This window comes from Armigeres subalbatus, chromosome 1 (genome assembly GCF_024139115.2).
Source record: "Armigeres subalbatus isolate Guangzhou_Male chromosome 1, GZ_Asu_2, whole genome shotgun sequence".
In the NCBI taxonomy this organism is placed as follows: Eukaryota; Metazoa; Arthropoda; class Insecta; order Diptera; family Culicidae; genus Armigeres; species Armigeres subalbatus.
Genome location: NC_085139.1, coordinates 71,470,923 through 71,488,856, shown reverse-complemented (window position 1 = coordinate 71,488,856; position 17,934 = coordinate 71,470,923). Strand labels below are relative to the sequence as shown.

General features: G+C 38.4%; 1 protein-coding gene across 1 annotated transcript; it reads left to right on the top strand.

Annotated features, from left to right (window-relative positions):
- The first annotated feature begins 3,850 nt into the window (after positions 1-3,850).
- On the top strand, positions 3,851-4,463 carry LOC134211731 (uncharacterized). The gene is made up of 2 exons (XM_062688938.1): positions 3,851-4,009; positions 4,096-4,463. The coding sequence occupies exons 1-2, from the start codon at positions 4,004-4,006 to the stop codon at positions 4,399-4,401; spliced, it is 312 nt and encodes a 103-aa protein (XP_062544922.1). The 5' UTR covers positions 3,851-4,003; the 3' UTR covers positions 4,402-4,463.
- Positions 4,464-17,934: the final 13,471 nt, after the last annotated feature.

The following is a 17,934-nucleotide window of genomic DNA, read 5'->3' as shown; positions in this document are numbered from 1 at the left end:
CCCTACAATAGCTAATGCCCGATAGGTTGCCTAGAATCGGCAGATGCAAACGCACTGCATACTGTGATTTTCGTGGGCAATCATCGGCGTGAAATACGACATTCGGCGGCGTGGAGCCAACCGGCGTATGGCGCGCCGCCGACACCTTGACCGGCGTCGGCGTATGTCAATAAGTGTCGACGGCGGCGGCGTGGCGCGGAGGCGCACAGGTCTACCCGTGAGTAGTCATATAAAAATATTACAGAGAACACGTAATAAAGCTTTTTTGAAAAGTCGTGAAAAAATGGATTTCAAAAAGTGTCTGGGCAATAGCCCCACCTTAGCCAAAGACGTTTCATAGCCCTTTATTAGTATTTTATCAATCCCATAATAAAAAGGTTACACATCCTTATGTGCTTGGCATTAAAACCCAACATAAGTCCATTTATTCAGGTTTGAATTACATTTCAATAGTTTCCATAATAATTTCCACTTTTATTAATCACTGAGAAGTTATTTTGTTGCCCAACAGAGTGTTCCAGTGCAAGTTATGCGAACAGTATGCTTGTATCGCTCCAGAATGTTGAGCAAACAGACATTGAAAGTTACATCAAAACTGTAACTTTTTGTATTTTGCTATTATTTTCATTATCTAATACAAAAATACTTCCACATTCACATAGTATTATAGTTTTGCAAATATTTAAAGGTACCAACTGATTTTGACCCTTAGTTAGTTATAGTTTTCCAGAAATCAAAGGGGGCGTTTTGGCCAGGTGGGGCGCATTATACCGTCTTACCCTACCCCTTGGGGTGCTCAGGAAACATGAGTGAGTGAGTGAGGGTAATTTATGTGTGAATAAAAAGTATTGGAAAATGAAGTTTTTAGTGGTTTTGGTGGAATAAAATACCGAATGTGTCTGTTTCATCTAAAGTTTCATTAATTTTTATTCACAGTTTGTGACTCATTTAATGAATGTCATAAAACTTAGAAGGCAAGCCGTTGTTGACTTGATTTTGAAGGACTACAAGGTTCTCGCATAATTATAATCATCTAGTATTTATGCAATGGTTAAATTGCGGATCAGTTTAGCAACTTGTCACAGCACAACGTTATCAATAGATACACGCAACATCATCAATGAACTTCGCCATTTATTACGCGTGTGTGTGGTGAGCAATTTATTGGATGAGATAGGGCAACGTGGTTGCATAATACTGAAACAATGACTCTCACGGGATAATCGATTATTAAGCATGTGGCTATTTAAAAAAATGATATCAACTGGGTAGTGCAGACTCCCGATATTTAACGGAAGCTTAGTCTACATATACACCTATCAGATATATTTTCCGGGTATTGATCGCCCAACATAGACTTTAATTACAATGTTTGAAAAGTTTAAATTCGATTTGCATATGCACGGCATGTGAGAGATTTAATTCGAAAAGTTATTAAATGATAGTACTTTTCTTTGATGGGATACCTACGAATCATCGATTGATAAAGATGATATTTAATTGAGAGGATCTTCTTCTTCTTCAATGACGGTGGTTCTGTGTTTCAATGGCACAACATTCCAACTGGAACTGTATCTTGTGTGGCTTGCAGGGTTCGGATTTCTCACTCACTCACGCGACAACTGATCACTCCACCATGCATTTTATCCGGATAAATTACAGTGCGATAAACTCCGGCACAAGCGATGGTGCGAAAAATTGTTATCCTTCTTCCCATGTTTCGCGAAAATCAAATGCCGCTTGCTTTGCCTCTCCGAGCTGATTGAATCTGACGATGCGCCACGATAAGCAAAAGGTTCAATACAGCAGTTTTTCCCTTCGTTTTCAATCAGTTCATGTGGTGGCATGGTTTTAGTGGGCGCTCTGAATATTTTAAAGTTGTTTTGGGTTCGAATCCCGTTGCGGTCCTAAATTTTTGTAAATATGCTTGTAAAATTTATCTGATGAGGGGACGAGAAGGAAAATTTGTGGATTAAAATTAAATTATCCGGGCGATCCGGCGCTCACGAATTTATCACCCGCCATTCTATCCGGATAAAAATGTTGTGTGAGAATACTTCCTCACAGGGGGACCATGAAAAATCACACTCCGCTAAATGGATTAATCGCAGGTTTTTATTCATATGAGTGAGATTTCCGAAGCCTGGTGGCTTGTATAATGGATACACTATGCCCAGGAAGTCGAGAAAGTTGTCAACCTGATAGGATCCTAGACCGGACCTAAAATGGAGCTTGCCATCTCCGGATTGGCAATCCTACATATAGAGACCCCACAGAGCTTTTTACGCTGATTGATTATCTTTGAAAAGTAGAAATTATATCGCTAATGTTGAACTTAATCTTCTTATATACATAAAAATGAATTTCTGTCTGTCTGAACCTTATAGACTCGGAAACTACTGAACCGATCAGCGTGAATTTTTGTATGCAGAGGTTTTTGGGGCCGGGGAAGGTTCTTAAGATGGTTCGAAACCCCTCCCCGCTTTGGAAAGGGGGGCTGCCATACGAATCAAACACCAATTTCTTCATAACTCGAGATCTAATCAGAGAATAAATCAATTTTAGACGAAACGAAGTTAGTCGGGTCTGCTAGTTTAAAATAAACAAGTAGATAACCAAAACCTAACCAGAATACTTACCTATAAAAAAGGAATTATTCGTTTACCTAAATTAATTTTAATTGGAAGTTGGAACTATTTTATGGATGTTAGCTTTGGCGAAGATTGTCAATTTTTGAGTAACTGAATTTAATCAAGATCCAATTGGGGGGTCCCGTAGCGTAGTTGGCTACACGTTCGCCTTACAAGCGAATGGTCATGGGTTCGATTCCCAGCCCCTCCACCAAACCCTTGTCAGTCGTAGGATGCGCAGCTTAAACGGTGGCGTATTGGGGAGCGCCCTTACCGTTACGACTGTCTGATGACGACTGACAACTTGTTCTTCTCGGAGGAATTCCTCCAACCCGGATAAATGGCAATCGAACAATGCGCAACGATCATTGGATACACAACACAGACAAATGGACACAATGGACTCACGATGAAATGGACTGGCAACGACAACAATAATGGTAATGGAAAAATCTAAAAATAGATTCTGTATGGATTCTGTACAGCGGAATACCACAGTAGATCTCGACACAGTAGCGGTTAAGTAACTTAGAGTGCCTATCAAATAAAGAAAGGAATAAAAATAAAATAAAATCAAGATCCAATCCAATTGAACTTGCTATTATTTTCAATCTAAATAAATTCAAAGTTTTAAATATTTTCCACGGATTATGCTATCCACTATGAGCAACAATTGAAATAGCAGGTTGGTATCACCAAACTCTTGAAACCACAACCAAATCAACCAGATGCTCGGTGCGTTATTACTAAGCTCTCGCAGATATCCATCCACACCCCCTAATTAACCTATAAATTCCGAAACTCTTCGACAAGCCCAACACAAGCAGTTAATCATTCAGTCAACGAGCGCGGGCGGCAGGAAAAAAGCAAACAAACGAAACACATTCTCCTGCTAAATCGCGTACTTGCCCTTTCGTTTGGGCTGCGAAAGCGCGCGCTTGGCGATGATGATTTTGAAATGGAACTCGTGCGAGCATTTCGCCGCAGTCCGCCCTCGGAGAAATGCGCTCGCGCGCGCGCGCCTTTGCCACCGCACGTGAGCCTCTCTGCCCAGCAGCAGCGCTAGAACGAAATGATATAATTACTGAACACGCTTGTTTGCCAACTATCGACACATCAACAACTTCCATCGTTTTGTGGTCGTCATGCCCAAAGCCCATCAGGCGCATCATCGTGCGAAATGAAATGCTTTCGTTTGCTGATCCAATGCATGACTGGCCGCGGAAGGCCAGCTCCCTAACTAACTATAAAACCGACTATGCCGCGCCGGCCAGTTATCAGTCATCAGCCACCACCGTTCGGATTCAGTGCACTTCGAAGCACCACACTTCTTGTTTGTTTATCCCACGCAAATTTGTTGAACGAGCTCAATCATGAAGGTAAATCCACTCAATTCTCAATTACAGAAAAAAAAAAACACTAATTACACGGAGATACGCTTCCCGTTCTTTCCTCCACCCCGCAGGCGTTCATTGTGGTACTGCTAGCGATGGCCATTGCTTTGGTGGCCAGTTTCCCGGCAGCGGACCTCCCCGAGAGTGGGTCGTCCGCCGAGCTGGAAAGGGCAAACCGGGTGGCCCGGAGCAGCGCGTGGGATGACGACCACCATCACGAGGTCAAGGAGATCGTCATTCACAAGACGAAGACAGTTCCCGTTCCGTATCCGGTCGAGAAGAAGGTCCCGGTTATTGTGGAGAAGAAGGTCCCCGTTATCATCACCAAGACGATACCGGTATCGATTAAAATTAAGCGCGTCAAGCATAAGCACTAGGCTGCACGACTGATCTAGAGTAGGAAATAAAATCAAAAATGTAGCTACAAACCTTAGTGTTTTTATTATAAAATGTATGTTGCGAAGGACTTCTGGTGTAGAGGGAGGTCCTCCAGCGTCGAGCATATCCCAATACCGGACTCTTCTAAATAGAAGTGAATCCAACATATCATGTAGTATAAAATTAAGCTATTTAAATGTCCTTCTCTGCGTAACCGGGACCATATGTTGCATTTTTTTTTCTTATCAATTTTTTTAAATTGAAAAAAAATGCTAAAAGTGTTTGTGCTTAAACTTGTCTTTTCTTTGTTGAACTTTCTTTACGAAAAACTTACAGAAGAGATCAACGGCTTGTTCGAAAGTGAATTTTGCAAGGAATACAGTGAGTGCTGTTTCATGGACGTGGAACACTTCCGTCTGTTGCTATTGAGCTCGTTTTGCTCCAATGTACCATATAACATAGTTTTCATACTTTTACCATTTTATCTTTAAGGCATTATTCTAAAATTGTGTTTATTTCTTCATTGTGGACTACAGAAGGGCACTAAATATATTTTGCTGGTTAAAATTGGACATTCAATGGTTTTTGGGGTCACATAAGTATCAAAGTGCATTTTATGTGCAATTTTAATGTATTCTGTAAAAAATAATAATACCCAAGTAATCATTATCATTATTAGAACATTTGGGGGCAATGTACGGCTATTTAAAAACTTATAAGCCTTAAAGTATAGTACTATATGGCCGATTTGGCAAAATATACGGCCATATATTGATAACTTGGGTATTTACAGATAATTGTTGATATTATTGTCTTACTTTGATATTTTTGAAAATTCGGCCGCCACGTGGTGGATTTTGGCAATGAATGCTTTGATAGCACGTGCTATTTGTACTTCGGATATATTTATGAGAGCCTTGGAAAATTATCACAAAAGTATATCCATATGTTGGCTCCACCCCAGCACCCCGAATCCCAGTACCCCGAATGCCGTTACCCCGAAGGCCACTACCCCGAATGGGACAGTGCCCCGAAAGTCATTACCCCGAATGGGACACTACCCCGAAAGGCAATTTCCCGAAAACATTTAGAATCTATAGTATTCTATTATTATGTTTAACACCAACAGATATCGATGAATCGCCAGTTTTTAACCAACAGTTTTGATTTTTCTTCTAATTAGCTTTAACTGTCATTCCTGTCATTATGACCCGGAAAAGTACTATTCTACGAAATGGAGTAAGAGATCCTTTTTTCCAACAGAACGCGTTTTCCCGGTATAAGGCACACAGATGAGATGATGCCTTCTTTGAATGGAAGCGTTTGCCCGGTATAAGGCAGACAGAGTAGGTGATGCCTTCTTTAAATGGACGGGTTTGCCCGGTATAAGCCAAACGGAGGAAATTAGGACTTGTTTAAATGAACGCGTTTGGTCCGGTATAAGGCAGACAGAGGAGATGATGCCTTCTTTAAATGGACGCGTTTGCCCGGTATAAAGCAGACAGAGGAGATGATGCCTTCTTTAAATGGACGGGTTTGCCCGGTATAAGGCACACGGAGGAAATTATGCCTTGTTTAAATGAACGCGTTTGGTCCTGTATAAGGCAGACAGAGGAGATGATGCCTTCTTTAAATGGAAGCGTTTGCCCGGTATAAGGCAGACAGAGGAAATTATGCCTTGTTTAAATGAACGCGTTTTCCCGGTATAAGACAGACAGAGGAGATGATGTCTTCTTTAAATGGACGCGTTTGCCCGGTATAAGGCAGACAGAGGAGATAATACCTGCTTTTAATGAACGTGCTTATACCTCGATAAGGTACACAGAGGAAATACTGCCTTTTTAAAAGTAACGGCTGCTCGAAAGAAGGCGAAACGAGATGATGCCTTTTTCAAGTCAACGCAACTTCCGAAGACAAACAAGATCTCCCTTTCTCTCACTCTCATACACCCTCTCGTCAATTTTGAGTTTTAGACCACGCTTTATCCAGAATCCGGATACAGCGACCAAGGAACAACTTCTACCTTGTTGCCCTAGTAGCCATGCTGACGTGGACCGCAATTGCCTCCAACTCCCTGCATTGTGCATGAAAACGTGCTGCATAATCTTTCCCTGCCATTCAGGAATCTTGAAGAGTGCCATACGAAGTGGAACGGGATCTTACGGGATCCATACTGCATTGAAATAGTTTCAGTTCCAATTATTATTCATTCATATGAATTATGAATAAACTTTTATTGAGTAACATTTTTTTCATTGAAATGAAGTATAAACTTGAAATAATGACTGATTCGGGGTAGTGTCCCATTAGGGGTAATGGCACACTACCCCGAAATCCATTACCCCGGGGTAGTGACTCATTCGGGGTTGTGGAGTTCGGGGTAGTGGCTTTCGGGGTAATTGCATTATGGGTAGTGTCGTAGAGTCCCATATGTTACATTAAAAATGGATTTTTAAGGGATTTTGGGCCAAAAAGGGAAAAAAATCATTAAATATGTATTTTTAATATAAAATAAGCTTCTGAGCTCAAAAACCCCTTGGAATTAATGTTATGCGATAACACACTTTTTTCCAATGAAACGAAACGATACGAAATCTAAAATGTCTATGTTGATTCGAAAAGAAACGAAACGAAATCAAGGTCCATTTAATTCAAAATTTTACGAAACGAAATTTTTTTTTTCCGCGGAAATTTTATTAAATTGGTTTTACATTATGTACGGAATTTTGAAATCACTTTTCAAACTCAAATGACTGTTTTGCGACCATTCTCTATTATTATAAATCGTGTGATAAATCGCCGCATTCCTGTTTATATACCATTGGCAATAAGGCAATACATTGTGAAGCGTGTGCTCCCGAAACTGATCAATCAGTTCAGTTTTATATTAGGATGTAAGTATATAAAAATATAGAAATTGTGTAATTTTTCGTTTCAAATTTTGTTAAAAACCTTATTTCCCTTAAGCATTATGTGCTTATACTTACTTCATATTGACTTATCATCATGGTTTTATTATATTAATGAGCTAACTCGAAATTAGAATATGAATGCATATGTTTTATTTTGTTTTATCCAGTGGGCGTGCGTATACGCAGGCAGAGAATTCATATTAACGCATTTGCCCAAAAGTACACGCGGCGCTCCCCTCAGGAAACTACGCGCCGCGCTTTTTTCTGCCCGTATACTCGATTCTTATGGGGAGATAACATTGCGGCGTTTCCCAAGGTGCGGTTGTTCCTTTCCAATGTGAAACGCCGCACATAGGGGTATTTTGCCATTCTAGCTGGAATAAATTATTTTATTTGTTGGAACCACTCAAATTACTTTGTTTTTTGCTTATTGTGACATAAAAACAATTTTTAGGATATCATGACCTTCATATACACCGAGCTCGCTTTTTACGTGGTTGATTTTCATCAATTTTTCGGTCACCTCAAATTCCACGACTTTTTCAATTTCACCTATTTTTTCCATGATTTTTTGTAGATTTTTTCGAGCGATAAATGTAAAACTTTATTAGTACCAAAGGCCAAAAACAACCAAAAACAAATTGCGTAAAAAAGCGACCCCAGTATAATAAATATATGACTGTTTGTAGAATCCGATCAAAATGCTAGTGATGAGGGTGCAGATTTCCCACGTGCGTGGGTGAGTGAGTAAGTGAGTAATTGAGTGATTTGGTGAGTGATTTAGTGAATAAGTGAGTGAGAAAGTAAGTGATTAAGTGAACAAGTGAATGGAAGATTATCGTTCTTTAGAGTATGAATAAACGCGATAAACCAATAAATGAAGATATAATCGTGTGTGAGAATGAGTGGCTGCTTAAGTGAGTAAGTGAGTGAGTAAATGAGTAAGTGATTTAATGAGCGAGTGAGGAAAATGAGAGAATGAGTGAATGGGCAAATAATTAAGAGTAAGTGAATGAGTAAATGAGTGAGTCAGTAGGTGAGCGAATAAGTTAATGAGTGAGTGAGTAAGTTAATGAATAAGTAAATAAGTTAGTAAGAGATTATGTGAGTGAATGTGCTAGTGAGCTAGTAATCAAGTCAGTGAATAAATGAGTGAGTGAAAAGTTAATCAAATAATGAGTAAAGCTTGAGAGTGAGAAAAATTTAATGAACGATGGAAACGAGGGATTGAGTTAGTTAGTGAAAGGACTAGTTAATCAATTAGTGAGAAAGTAAGCGTGTGAAGCCGTGAGTGACTGATTGGGTTAGTGAGCAAATGAATAAGTTAGTAAGTGAGTGAATGAGTGGGATGAGTAAGCGAGAGAACAAATTAATGATAATTTGAGTAAGAAAAAAACGGGCAAATTAATCAATAGGCGAGAAAGTGAGTGAGTTAGTGACTTAAGCCTGTCCACGTTAAATTTCGGACACTGAGATAATGTACAATTTATTTGTAGCCATTTTATCAATTTGGCAGAGAATGAAAACATGCTGAAAACAACACATAAAGCGAAGAGATACAGCTATAATGTAAATTGATCGTCTTCGTGCTTTGTGAAAATGTTGGAAAATCGCCTTTGAAGATAAGTGTCCGAAATTTAATACGGACAGGCTTTAAGTGAGTATGCGAGATAGTGGATGGGTAGGTGAACAAATGAATAAGAATGTGATTGAGTGAAAAAGTTAGAGGTTATATAAGTGAATGTATAAGAGAATCAGTTTGTGAGTAGATGAGTAAAAACCCAGATTAATCCACCTAGTGGTGATAGTGCCTTTCTCGTTTCTTGTGAGTGAGTATTTTCTTCTCACTTTTGGTATGAAAAAAAGTATTTTGGCCATAACTTCTGAGCCCTGAGTCCGATCCGGCCATGTTTTAATAGGAAACAATGGGACATGATTCCGCGTCGAATGTTGCGAGTAAATCGGCCGAGAGTAAGTGCCTAAATAGAGAAAAATAATTTTTCTTGTAAAAACTGGCCATAACTCCGAAGCTCATAGTCCGACTGGGCCGGTTTTCGATACGAAACAATGGGACAAGATTCCGCGTCGAATGCAACTTGTTGCGAGCAAATCGGTTGAGGATAAATGCGTAAGAAATGAAATGGTTAAGAATAAGTGCCTGAAAAACCAGTGAGATTATTTTGCGCACACACATACACACATTGACATCACTTTAATTCGTCGAGCTGAGTCGATCGGTATATAACACTAAGGCTCTACGGGCTTCTAATCTAATCTAATCTCATACATGCGTAGCCAATACTTGAAAGCATCCTGGAAAATGACGGTTTCTGAATTCCGTCATTTTTCTTTTCATATGGCCAGGCCAACTACGCAGTATGTACCGCAGAGATGACTCCTAGATATTGAGCGACTTCAGGAATACCTAAAGTCACTCAATAGCTTGGAATCGAGGGGAAAGGAAGAAAGCGTGGACCTCCCGTACCAAACGCTTCCAATAATATAGATACCTAATATATGATAAAAATCTTGTACGTGTTTTTTGTATGATGTATATGAGCGTGTATGTGTGTATATGAGTGTGTATGTGTGTTTATATGTCTACACTGATAGACAAAAGTATTCGTCATGTTTTAATAGAACTACTATGAAAACATGACGAACACTCATGTCCATCAGTATATGTATGTATTTGTGTATATGTATGTGTGTATAATGTGAATGTGTGTGTGCGTTTGTGTGAGTGCGTGCGTGTTAAATTTACGGATCATCAAAACCTTACCTCTCCTCAATAAATCTGACGCTGAACATGTTTGAGCATTTACATAGCCTTGATCGCAATATTAGCAAGGGCATTGCCCTTGATAACAATTGATCAGCCCTTGCAAGCACAAACATGCGCACGTCTTCCGGATCTGCAGCACTTTTTTATACACTACACATTTGTTTCGACCGCGGTCACTGCACTGGTTCTATTGTTCTACTTTTAGGCGAATCACCGCACAAAAAGAGCGCAAAAACCAACCGCACTGGAAGACGGTCGAAACGAGACTCCGTAATGGAACGTACACACGGTCAAGCAGTTCGACCAACATTGACTCCACCTCCCGTTTATTCAAACATTCATCAATTTTTATCAACACCGACACGAACAATCAATTTATTCGACCAACAATATCACACACGAACGACCGAAGCACCAACTCGAGCACCAACCATCAAAAAATATATGGGGGTTTGTGCAACTTCACTACAAATGCTCAAACATGTTCGGCGAACCTTGACTCCACCCCCGACAACTCAAACCAAAATCAAACCGTTTTAATTTTTCCCAACCGAGCCGCCAACTGTCAAATGGTTGTTCGAACAACTTCACACACGTTCCAACAAAGCAGCAACCGAAGCGTTTTCTTGGGGGTGAAGTCAATGTTCGTCGAACTGCTTGACTGGTGTGTACGTAGCATAACACTAAGGCTCTACGGGCTTCCTATAAAAAGTTCGTTTTTGGAGCGAACATATAGCCTTTAAGTAGGAAAAGGTGGGTAGACTTGATCCCCGGGGAGACTTTATCACCCCCTGTTTTATCGAGAACTAAAGTAGTTTTGTTCTAGCGTATTTTTTAGTATAGATCCTCTAGACAAATGACCTTTATGTGGTGAGTTATTTTTTGGGTTGACAAACTTATTTATTCTGCAGGGCGGTTTGTATGTTTTGACCTTCCTAAAGATTTTTTTATTGGCCACGCGAAATTTGAATAACTTTTCATAACAATGACCAAATGCTTTCGTTTTTTTCACAGCACAAGGCCATAAATGTGCTTAATGATTTGTACTGGTGGAAATGTCAACATTCCATCAAAGTTTTAGAATATCTGGATTTAAAGTTATTGCCTCATTATGGGGACATTTGATCCCCCATTAGTCACCCATACAAAAATTTGGCGAAAAAATTAAAAAAAATATAAATCTGTTCTCAGGCTTCTGATTTTTTTTGTAGATTTGACAGATTTGGCAGGAAACATTATTTATTGGGTAGATATCATAGAAAGAGGATCAAGTCTCCCCAAATTTAAAAATAACATGTGCTGTCGAATTCAATAACAAAAATCGTTCATGTATACGCACAGCAATTCGAAAATTGCGCGTGTTTTGAAGGAAAAATATTTAAAAAATCTGAGGGCACCTTTCTAATTTTAACAAAGCAAGCTCTTGAAGAGGGATCAATTTCCCCCGAATATTTTGAAAGTAGACTTCTGACAGCACTCTAAAAAATCGATTATGAATCAATAACAACAATATTTTAAGGACTGTCATACATCAGTAAGGTTAAATACTATATTTCTTAGAGAGTCAGTGTGGAAATTTCGTATGTTTATTTATTTTTGGCTGTGATACATCGGAAATCAGAAAAGGGGATCAAGTCTACCCAGTCTCCTCTATACTTTGTATACAAGAAAGGCTAAAAGAATTTTGGTCATAACTTCTAAGCCCATAGTACGATCGGGTCAATTTTCAATAGGAAACAATGGGACAGGATTCTGCGTCGAATGCAACTTGTTGCGAGCAAATCGGTTGAGAATAAATTCCCAAAAAAAGAGCTAGAGTTTTTAATGTGCTTTTTTATGAAAAAAAGTATTTTGGCCATAATTTCTAAGCCCATAGTCCGATCGGGTAAATTTTCAATAAGAAACAATGGGAAAGGATTCTGGGTCGAATGCAACTGCGAGCAAATCGGTTGAGAATAAGTGCCGAAAAAATGACCTAGACTTTTTAATGGGCTTTTATATGGAATTTTTTTTTGTTGTTAACTTCTAAGCCCATAGTCCGATCGGGTCAATTTTCAATAGGAAACAATGAGACAGGATTCTGCGTCGAATGCAACTTGTTGCGAGCAAATCGGTTGAGAATAAATTCCCAAAAAAAGAGCTAGACTTTATCATGTGCTTTTTTTTATGAAAAAAAGTATTTTGGCCATAACTTCTAAGCCCATAGTCCGATCGGGTCAGTTTTCAATAGGAAACAATGAGACAGGATTATGCGTCGAATGCAACTTGTTGCGAGCAAATCGGTTGAGAATAAGTACCCAAAAAGTGAACTAGACTTTTTAATGTGCTTTTTTATGAAAAAAAGTATTTTGCCCATAACTTCTAAGCCCATAGTCCGATCGGGTCAGTTTTCAATAGGAAACAATGGGACGGGATTCTGCGTCGAATGCAACTTGTTAAGAGCAAATCGGTTGAGAATAAGTACCCAAAAAGTGAGCTAGACTTTTTAATGCGCTTTTTTATGAAAAAAAGTATTTTGGCCATAACTTCTAAGCCCATAGTCCGATCGGGTCAGTTTTCAATAGGAAACAATGGGACAGGATTCTGCGTCGAATGCAACTTGTTGCGAGCAAATCGGTTGAGAATAAGTGCCTCCGTTCTAATTCAGGAAAATGTAACCATGTAACTACTATTCTGATGTTGGTTTTTCATTATAGCATCCAAATGAGTGCTATAATGAATATTAAGGTACACCGGGGCAAGTTGAAATGCGGGGTAAGTTGAAACGGAAGCTGTAATTTAGATCAGCAATGACCGAATGCCCTGATATTTTTTTTCAACAAATTACTCCCCAAAACGCACCTTCTGACTGCTATTCCCGGAAGATTGCAGCTACTAGAAGCAATCCCTGCCATTGTTTATTTTTCGCCCTTTGCAAAATTCGAAACAACTTTTTGACGTGCCAATGAAACAAGTCCCAAAATGATGTTTGGAAGTGTTTTTTCATCAAATTCTCACGGTATTAAGCATTCAATGTAGAATAAACATAATGATTATGAAAAATCGATGGAAGATACGTTTTAATTTTTGTATTTTGGTAGTTTGATATTGCTCCGCATTTTCAACCCATCGGGGCAAATAGAAATGCGTGGTGCGGGGCAAGTTGAAACAACGATTCAAAACGTCACCCTCGCAATTAAAATTTCCAGTATTCAACATGGTCCGTAAATGCATTCGGAAAACAAAAATTAATAGAAATTTGAACCTTGGACTCTAAAAATTAATTTAATAAATTTCTGCCCATTTCGTCGTGAATGCAACCCTCCTACAATCTCCACTCCACTGAAGAATATGAGTAATTCTCGCTGAAACCGGGCCACTATTTGCACGAGGTTCTTAAAAATGCCTAAATTTATATTCGTTCGAAAGCTTTCGGCGAGTATATTAAGGATCCGAGTTAAATTCTTCAGAAAGATGAACCCCTCGTTAGTTATACACGAAAACATTTTAATGGACCCCTCGATTTTTGTCAATTCTTGACTCACCAAAACTGTCATAACTCCAACATTTCTCAACCGATCATAGAGATCAGCATATCGTTGGAAAGAGGAAGAGTGTATCCTCAATTTGCAATAACAAAAATATAAAAAGCCATATTGAATTTGGCCGCCATCTTGGATTTATTTTTGAAAACTATTTTTCCGCCAGGTCGTCAGTTCTTTGATTTCATACACTATTCTAAACCAAATATGTTTCAAAAATGAAAAGCACATCTACAACAGTATTTTATTTGAAGAGCTCAAACGTTTTGAGCATAACGGAGCCGTATTCAAGTTATTGTATTAAATTATTCAAGAGTTTTAGTATTGGTAAATCATACATAACTTTTGATAGAAAAAACATACACCTGAGATTTTCGGACACAATGCACAATATAAGCTAAGCTTCCGATCGATGGCGAACGATGGCGGAAAAATGGTTTTCAAAAATAAGTCCAAGATGGCGGCCAAATTCAATACGGCTGCTTATATTTTTATTATTGCAAATTTAGCAAATTTTTTATTATTGCAAATTCCTCTTTCCAACGATATGCTGATCTCTATGATGGGTTGAGAAATGTTGGAGTTATGACAGTTTTGGTGAGTCAAGAATTGACAAAAATCGAGGGGTCCATTGAAATGATTTCGGATCCTTAATATACTCGCCGAAAGCTTTCGAAAGAATATAAATTTAGGCATTTTTAAGAACCTCGTGCAAATAGTGGCCCGGTTTCAGCGAGAATTACTCTAGAATAAAAAGGGGACATGTTCAAGCTGCACGGTCTAGTTTTAAGATTCCTAAATCTACTTTGCCTTGCTGTGAGCACTCTAAAAAAATAAATCATAGAGCATGTAAGTAAACATTTCGTTAACTCCACCTTTGACTTCCCCAGCCCCCCTTTATCCAATCGAGAGTCTATGAGAGATACGCTGGTTAATTAATGTGAATTTATGAAGAAGGCACAGACGAATTAATCAAAGAAAAGAGTATAGAGTATCAAAATCTGGAATGTGACTTTTATGCGAGTAAATATCAAGATGAGACAAGTGGGATTTGATTTTCAAATTTCTAGAACAATTATTTTATCAGGGTTTTAGGAGACAATTTTAAGCTAATTTAAGCAAAATCGACAAAAATATACATAGGACTCTTATGCGAATCTTGGCAGTATAGTCACCCTTACAACCTCGTGCATCTTGAGTCACACTGAGTACATATATTTTGTTTTTGATACGGTACAGTAAGCTTATGTCTATATACAGCGCAGTGTTTCAACTTACCCCGATATGCGGGGCAAGTTGAAACGGAGCATACAAAAACATAATTTTAGTATGCAAAATATTTATAAAAAAGTTTGGTAGGGTTGCTTATTTTTTATGTATAATCTTTGGCCCGAACTAGCAAACCCCGCAAACGGACTCAAAATTTATAAAAGGGTGATTTTTTTACAGCACTTCAAAGTTCAACTTTAAAAAAACCGTTTCAACTTGCCCCGGTGTACCTTATGCAACCCATTTGAGTTGAATAATGTTCATTAAAGCACCAATTTCGTTGGTATGGAAAAGTATGCCGTTTTGTCACGCAAAGACGAACTGTAAACCAGATATTATGAGGGAATTGCAAAAAAGCTATTTTTTTTTAAATCAACTTTATTCCGGCTAGAATGACAAAATCCTTCCGCTCCGTGTATAGACAGCAGCCTACAATAATAACATACATTTGCTCACTAGAAGAATACTGTGAACCTTTCTAAATATGTATTTCAGATTGTATTTCACAAATGTGATTACAAAATTTTTACGGCAGCAGTTTGCCAGATATGAAATATTTTTTCCTTTCTCATATAAAAAGTTGTATCAAAAGGCTATCATTCCTTCCAAACTCAAACTTTTTATAAGAGACTCTGCCCATAGTCTTATATACAATCAGCTCGACGAACTGAGCTATTGCTTGTTTGTCCTTGTGTATGTGTTTGTGCATATGAGACATGTAAACATTGTTGTCAAATTTCCATCATCAATCGATTTCAATTAAGTGCAATAAACAGCTGTTATGATCAGTATGAGCTGAAAGCATTCATGACTGAAAGAACTTACAGCAATTTTAATGATCTTCCAACCCGTTCTGGATTTTTGCCTTTCTCGTACAACAAAGTTGTACCGAAGGCTATCATTTCACTCCAAAATCGAACTTTTTATAGAAATCTCGGAGACCCATAATGTTATATACCAATCAACTCAGCTCGTCGAGCTGAACAAATGTCTGTCTATCCGTGTGTATGTGTTTGTGTGTGCACACGAAAATCAAAAAAAATTAACCACTTTTTCAAATAGTAATTCTTGTCCGATTTTCTCACAACAAATTGCGTTCGACAGGGGACAAAGCCTTGTTGATCACTATTGATTTTGATAACGATCGACCATTGCGTTTAAAAGTTATAAGGAAAATATAATCTAACTATATAAGCGCCATATAAGGTTGGTGTCTTGGCTAAATGTGAGAAAGGCAGTATCACCACTCGGTGAATTAAGTTGGGTTTTTTCTGCGAATTTCATGCGAAGATCTAGAAATGCCCACGACTCTGCAATGTTCCGTACATATTGTACAAATAGCAGGCGGGTGCTAAGGTGTCAAATATTTGTTACCTCAAGTCAAGCGAATGCCGACGGCACTAACACTACGCCGTAGTCTATGAAAAATAAACACTGCAGTGAGTGAGAATGTTCTGAAACGCACAAAGTTTGGATAATACCAGAAACAACTGTTTCTGCTCAGCACAGTGTTTTTTATACCAACATACTTATTCATCTGCATATTTCGTGTTCGGAATAAGGTGAAAACGCTACATTTTTACGGGTTTGGAGTATTTTGGTTCGTTTAATTTAATATGTGCTTTCGACACCATTCTCTCTTGTAAAAACGGTAAACAATACAAATTTTCATAAATACCACGACAATTTATGTAAGTATATGAGCATTTTGACATTGAAGTATAAATTTATGCGCCAAATAAGAGGGTACTGTCATACTTGCCAAACTCCATATGAAAAAAATCCGTGGTCGCCCTCTGACAAATAGTCAAAGAACAGCTTCGCTTAGCTTGATTAACGGTACGCATCGTAGTTGCTAATCATGATAGGCCGAGATACAGCAAATATGTACAGCTCACCAATTGTATAATCTACTTTGAAGAAAAAAAGTTATTCTCATTGTATTTGCATCGGAGTTTCCATTCATGACCAATGACAATGCCGGTCACATGCTAACAGTTAATTAATCCCTTAGACTTAGGGCCATCTTAACTCTTAAGCGGTGCTTAACCATGTGCTTAAACCTGGTGTGAGCCCTTAGCGGAGGTGAAAAAATGCGCTCGAAAAGTACTTCGCAAGGGCCCTTGAAATCCACGCCACCGTTTTGCCTCTTAGACAAAGTTATACGGATCTGATTCATATCTGATAACATTCACACAAATAGGATAGAAAATTTAAAGATACTTTTCCTTTTCTGGTAGATATTTCTAACAAAATACTGAGGACATTTTATAGAAGAAAACTAAACACGTATTTGTCGATGTTTTCGGGTTGGAAATATTCTCGTCACCCTGGGCATAGTGTATCCATTGTACTTGCCACACAAGATACATACTCATGCAAAGGCGGGCATAGAAAATCATTCAGTTAATAACTGAGGAAGTGCTAATAGAATACTAAGTTGAAAAGCAGGCCAAGCTCAAGTTGAAATGTAGAACCATTGAAGAAGAAGAAGTAGCTGAAATAAAAAAAATTGTATAACATAAAGTTCTGAAAATAGTTTTGTGATTTAGTTCAGCGGCGCAGCCAAAATTTTTGATAATAAAAAGTATGGTTTAAGTTTAAATTTGTTTCGAAATTCCGCGGAATTCCGTTAAACTTCGTGAGAAAATAATTCTTTCTACACTGTTCGAACGAAGCATGTACATTTACATCAAATATCATGCACATAATTGAAGCATGATAAACGATAGAAATTTCCATTTTATCTTTGCATCACTTATCATTTCAAATTTAAGTGTTGTTTTAAATTTACATGTTCTATTTTATGTTATATAAATAAATAAAAAACGGTCAACATGAGAATCGAACTAAGGTCCGCAGGGTGATAGCCCATTCTGACACCATTCTACCGTCTTCACTTCTTGAAACCAACGTTGTCCAAAGAGTAAGAGGTTCTGAGTTAGGGCGGTTCAATCATACAGTATCGAACCCGTCGTGATCGGGTTCTAGCTAGATAATGTAAATTTACATGCTCTGAGTTAGCGCATGCGCATCGTCAAGGGG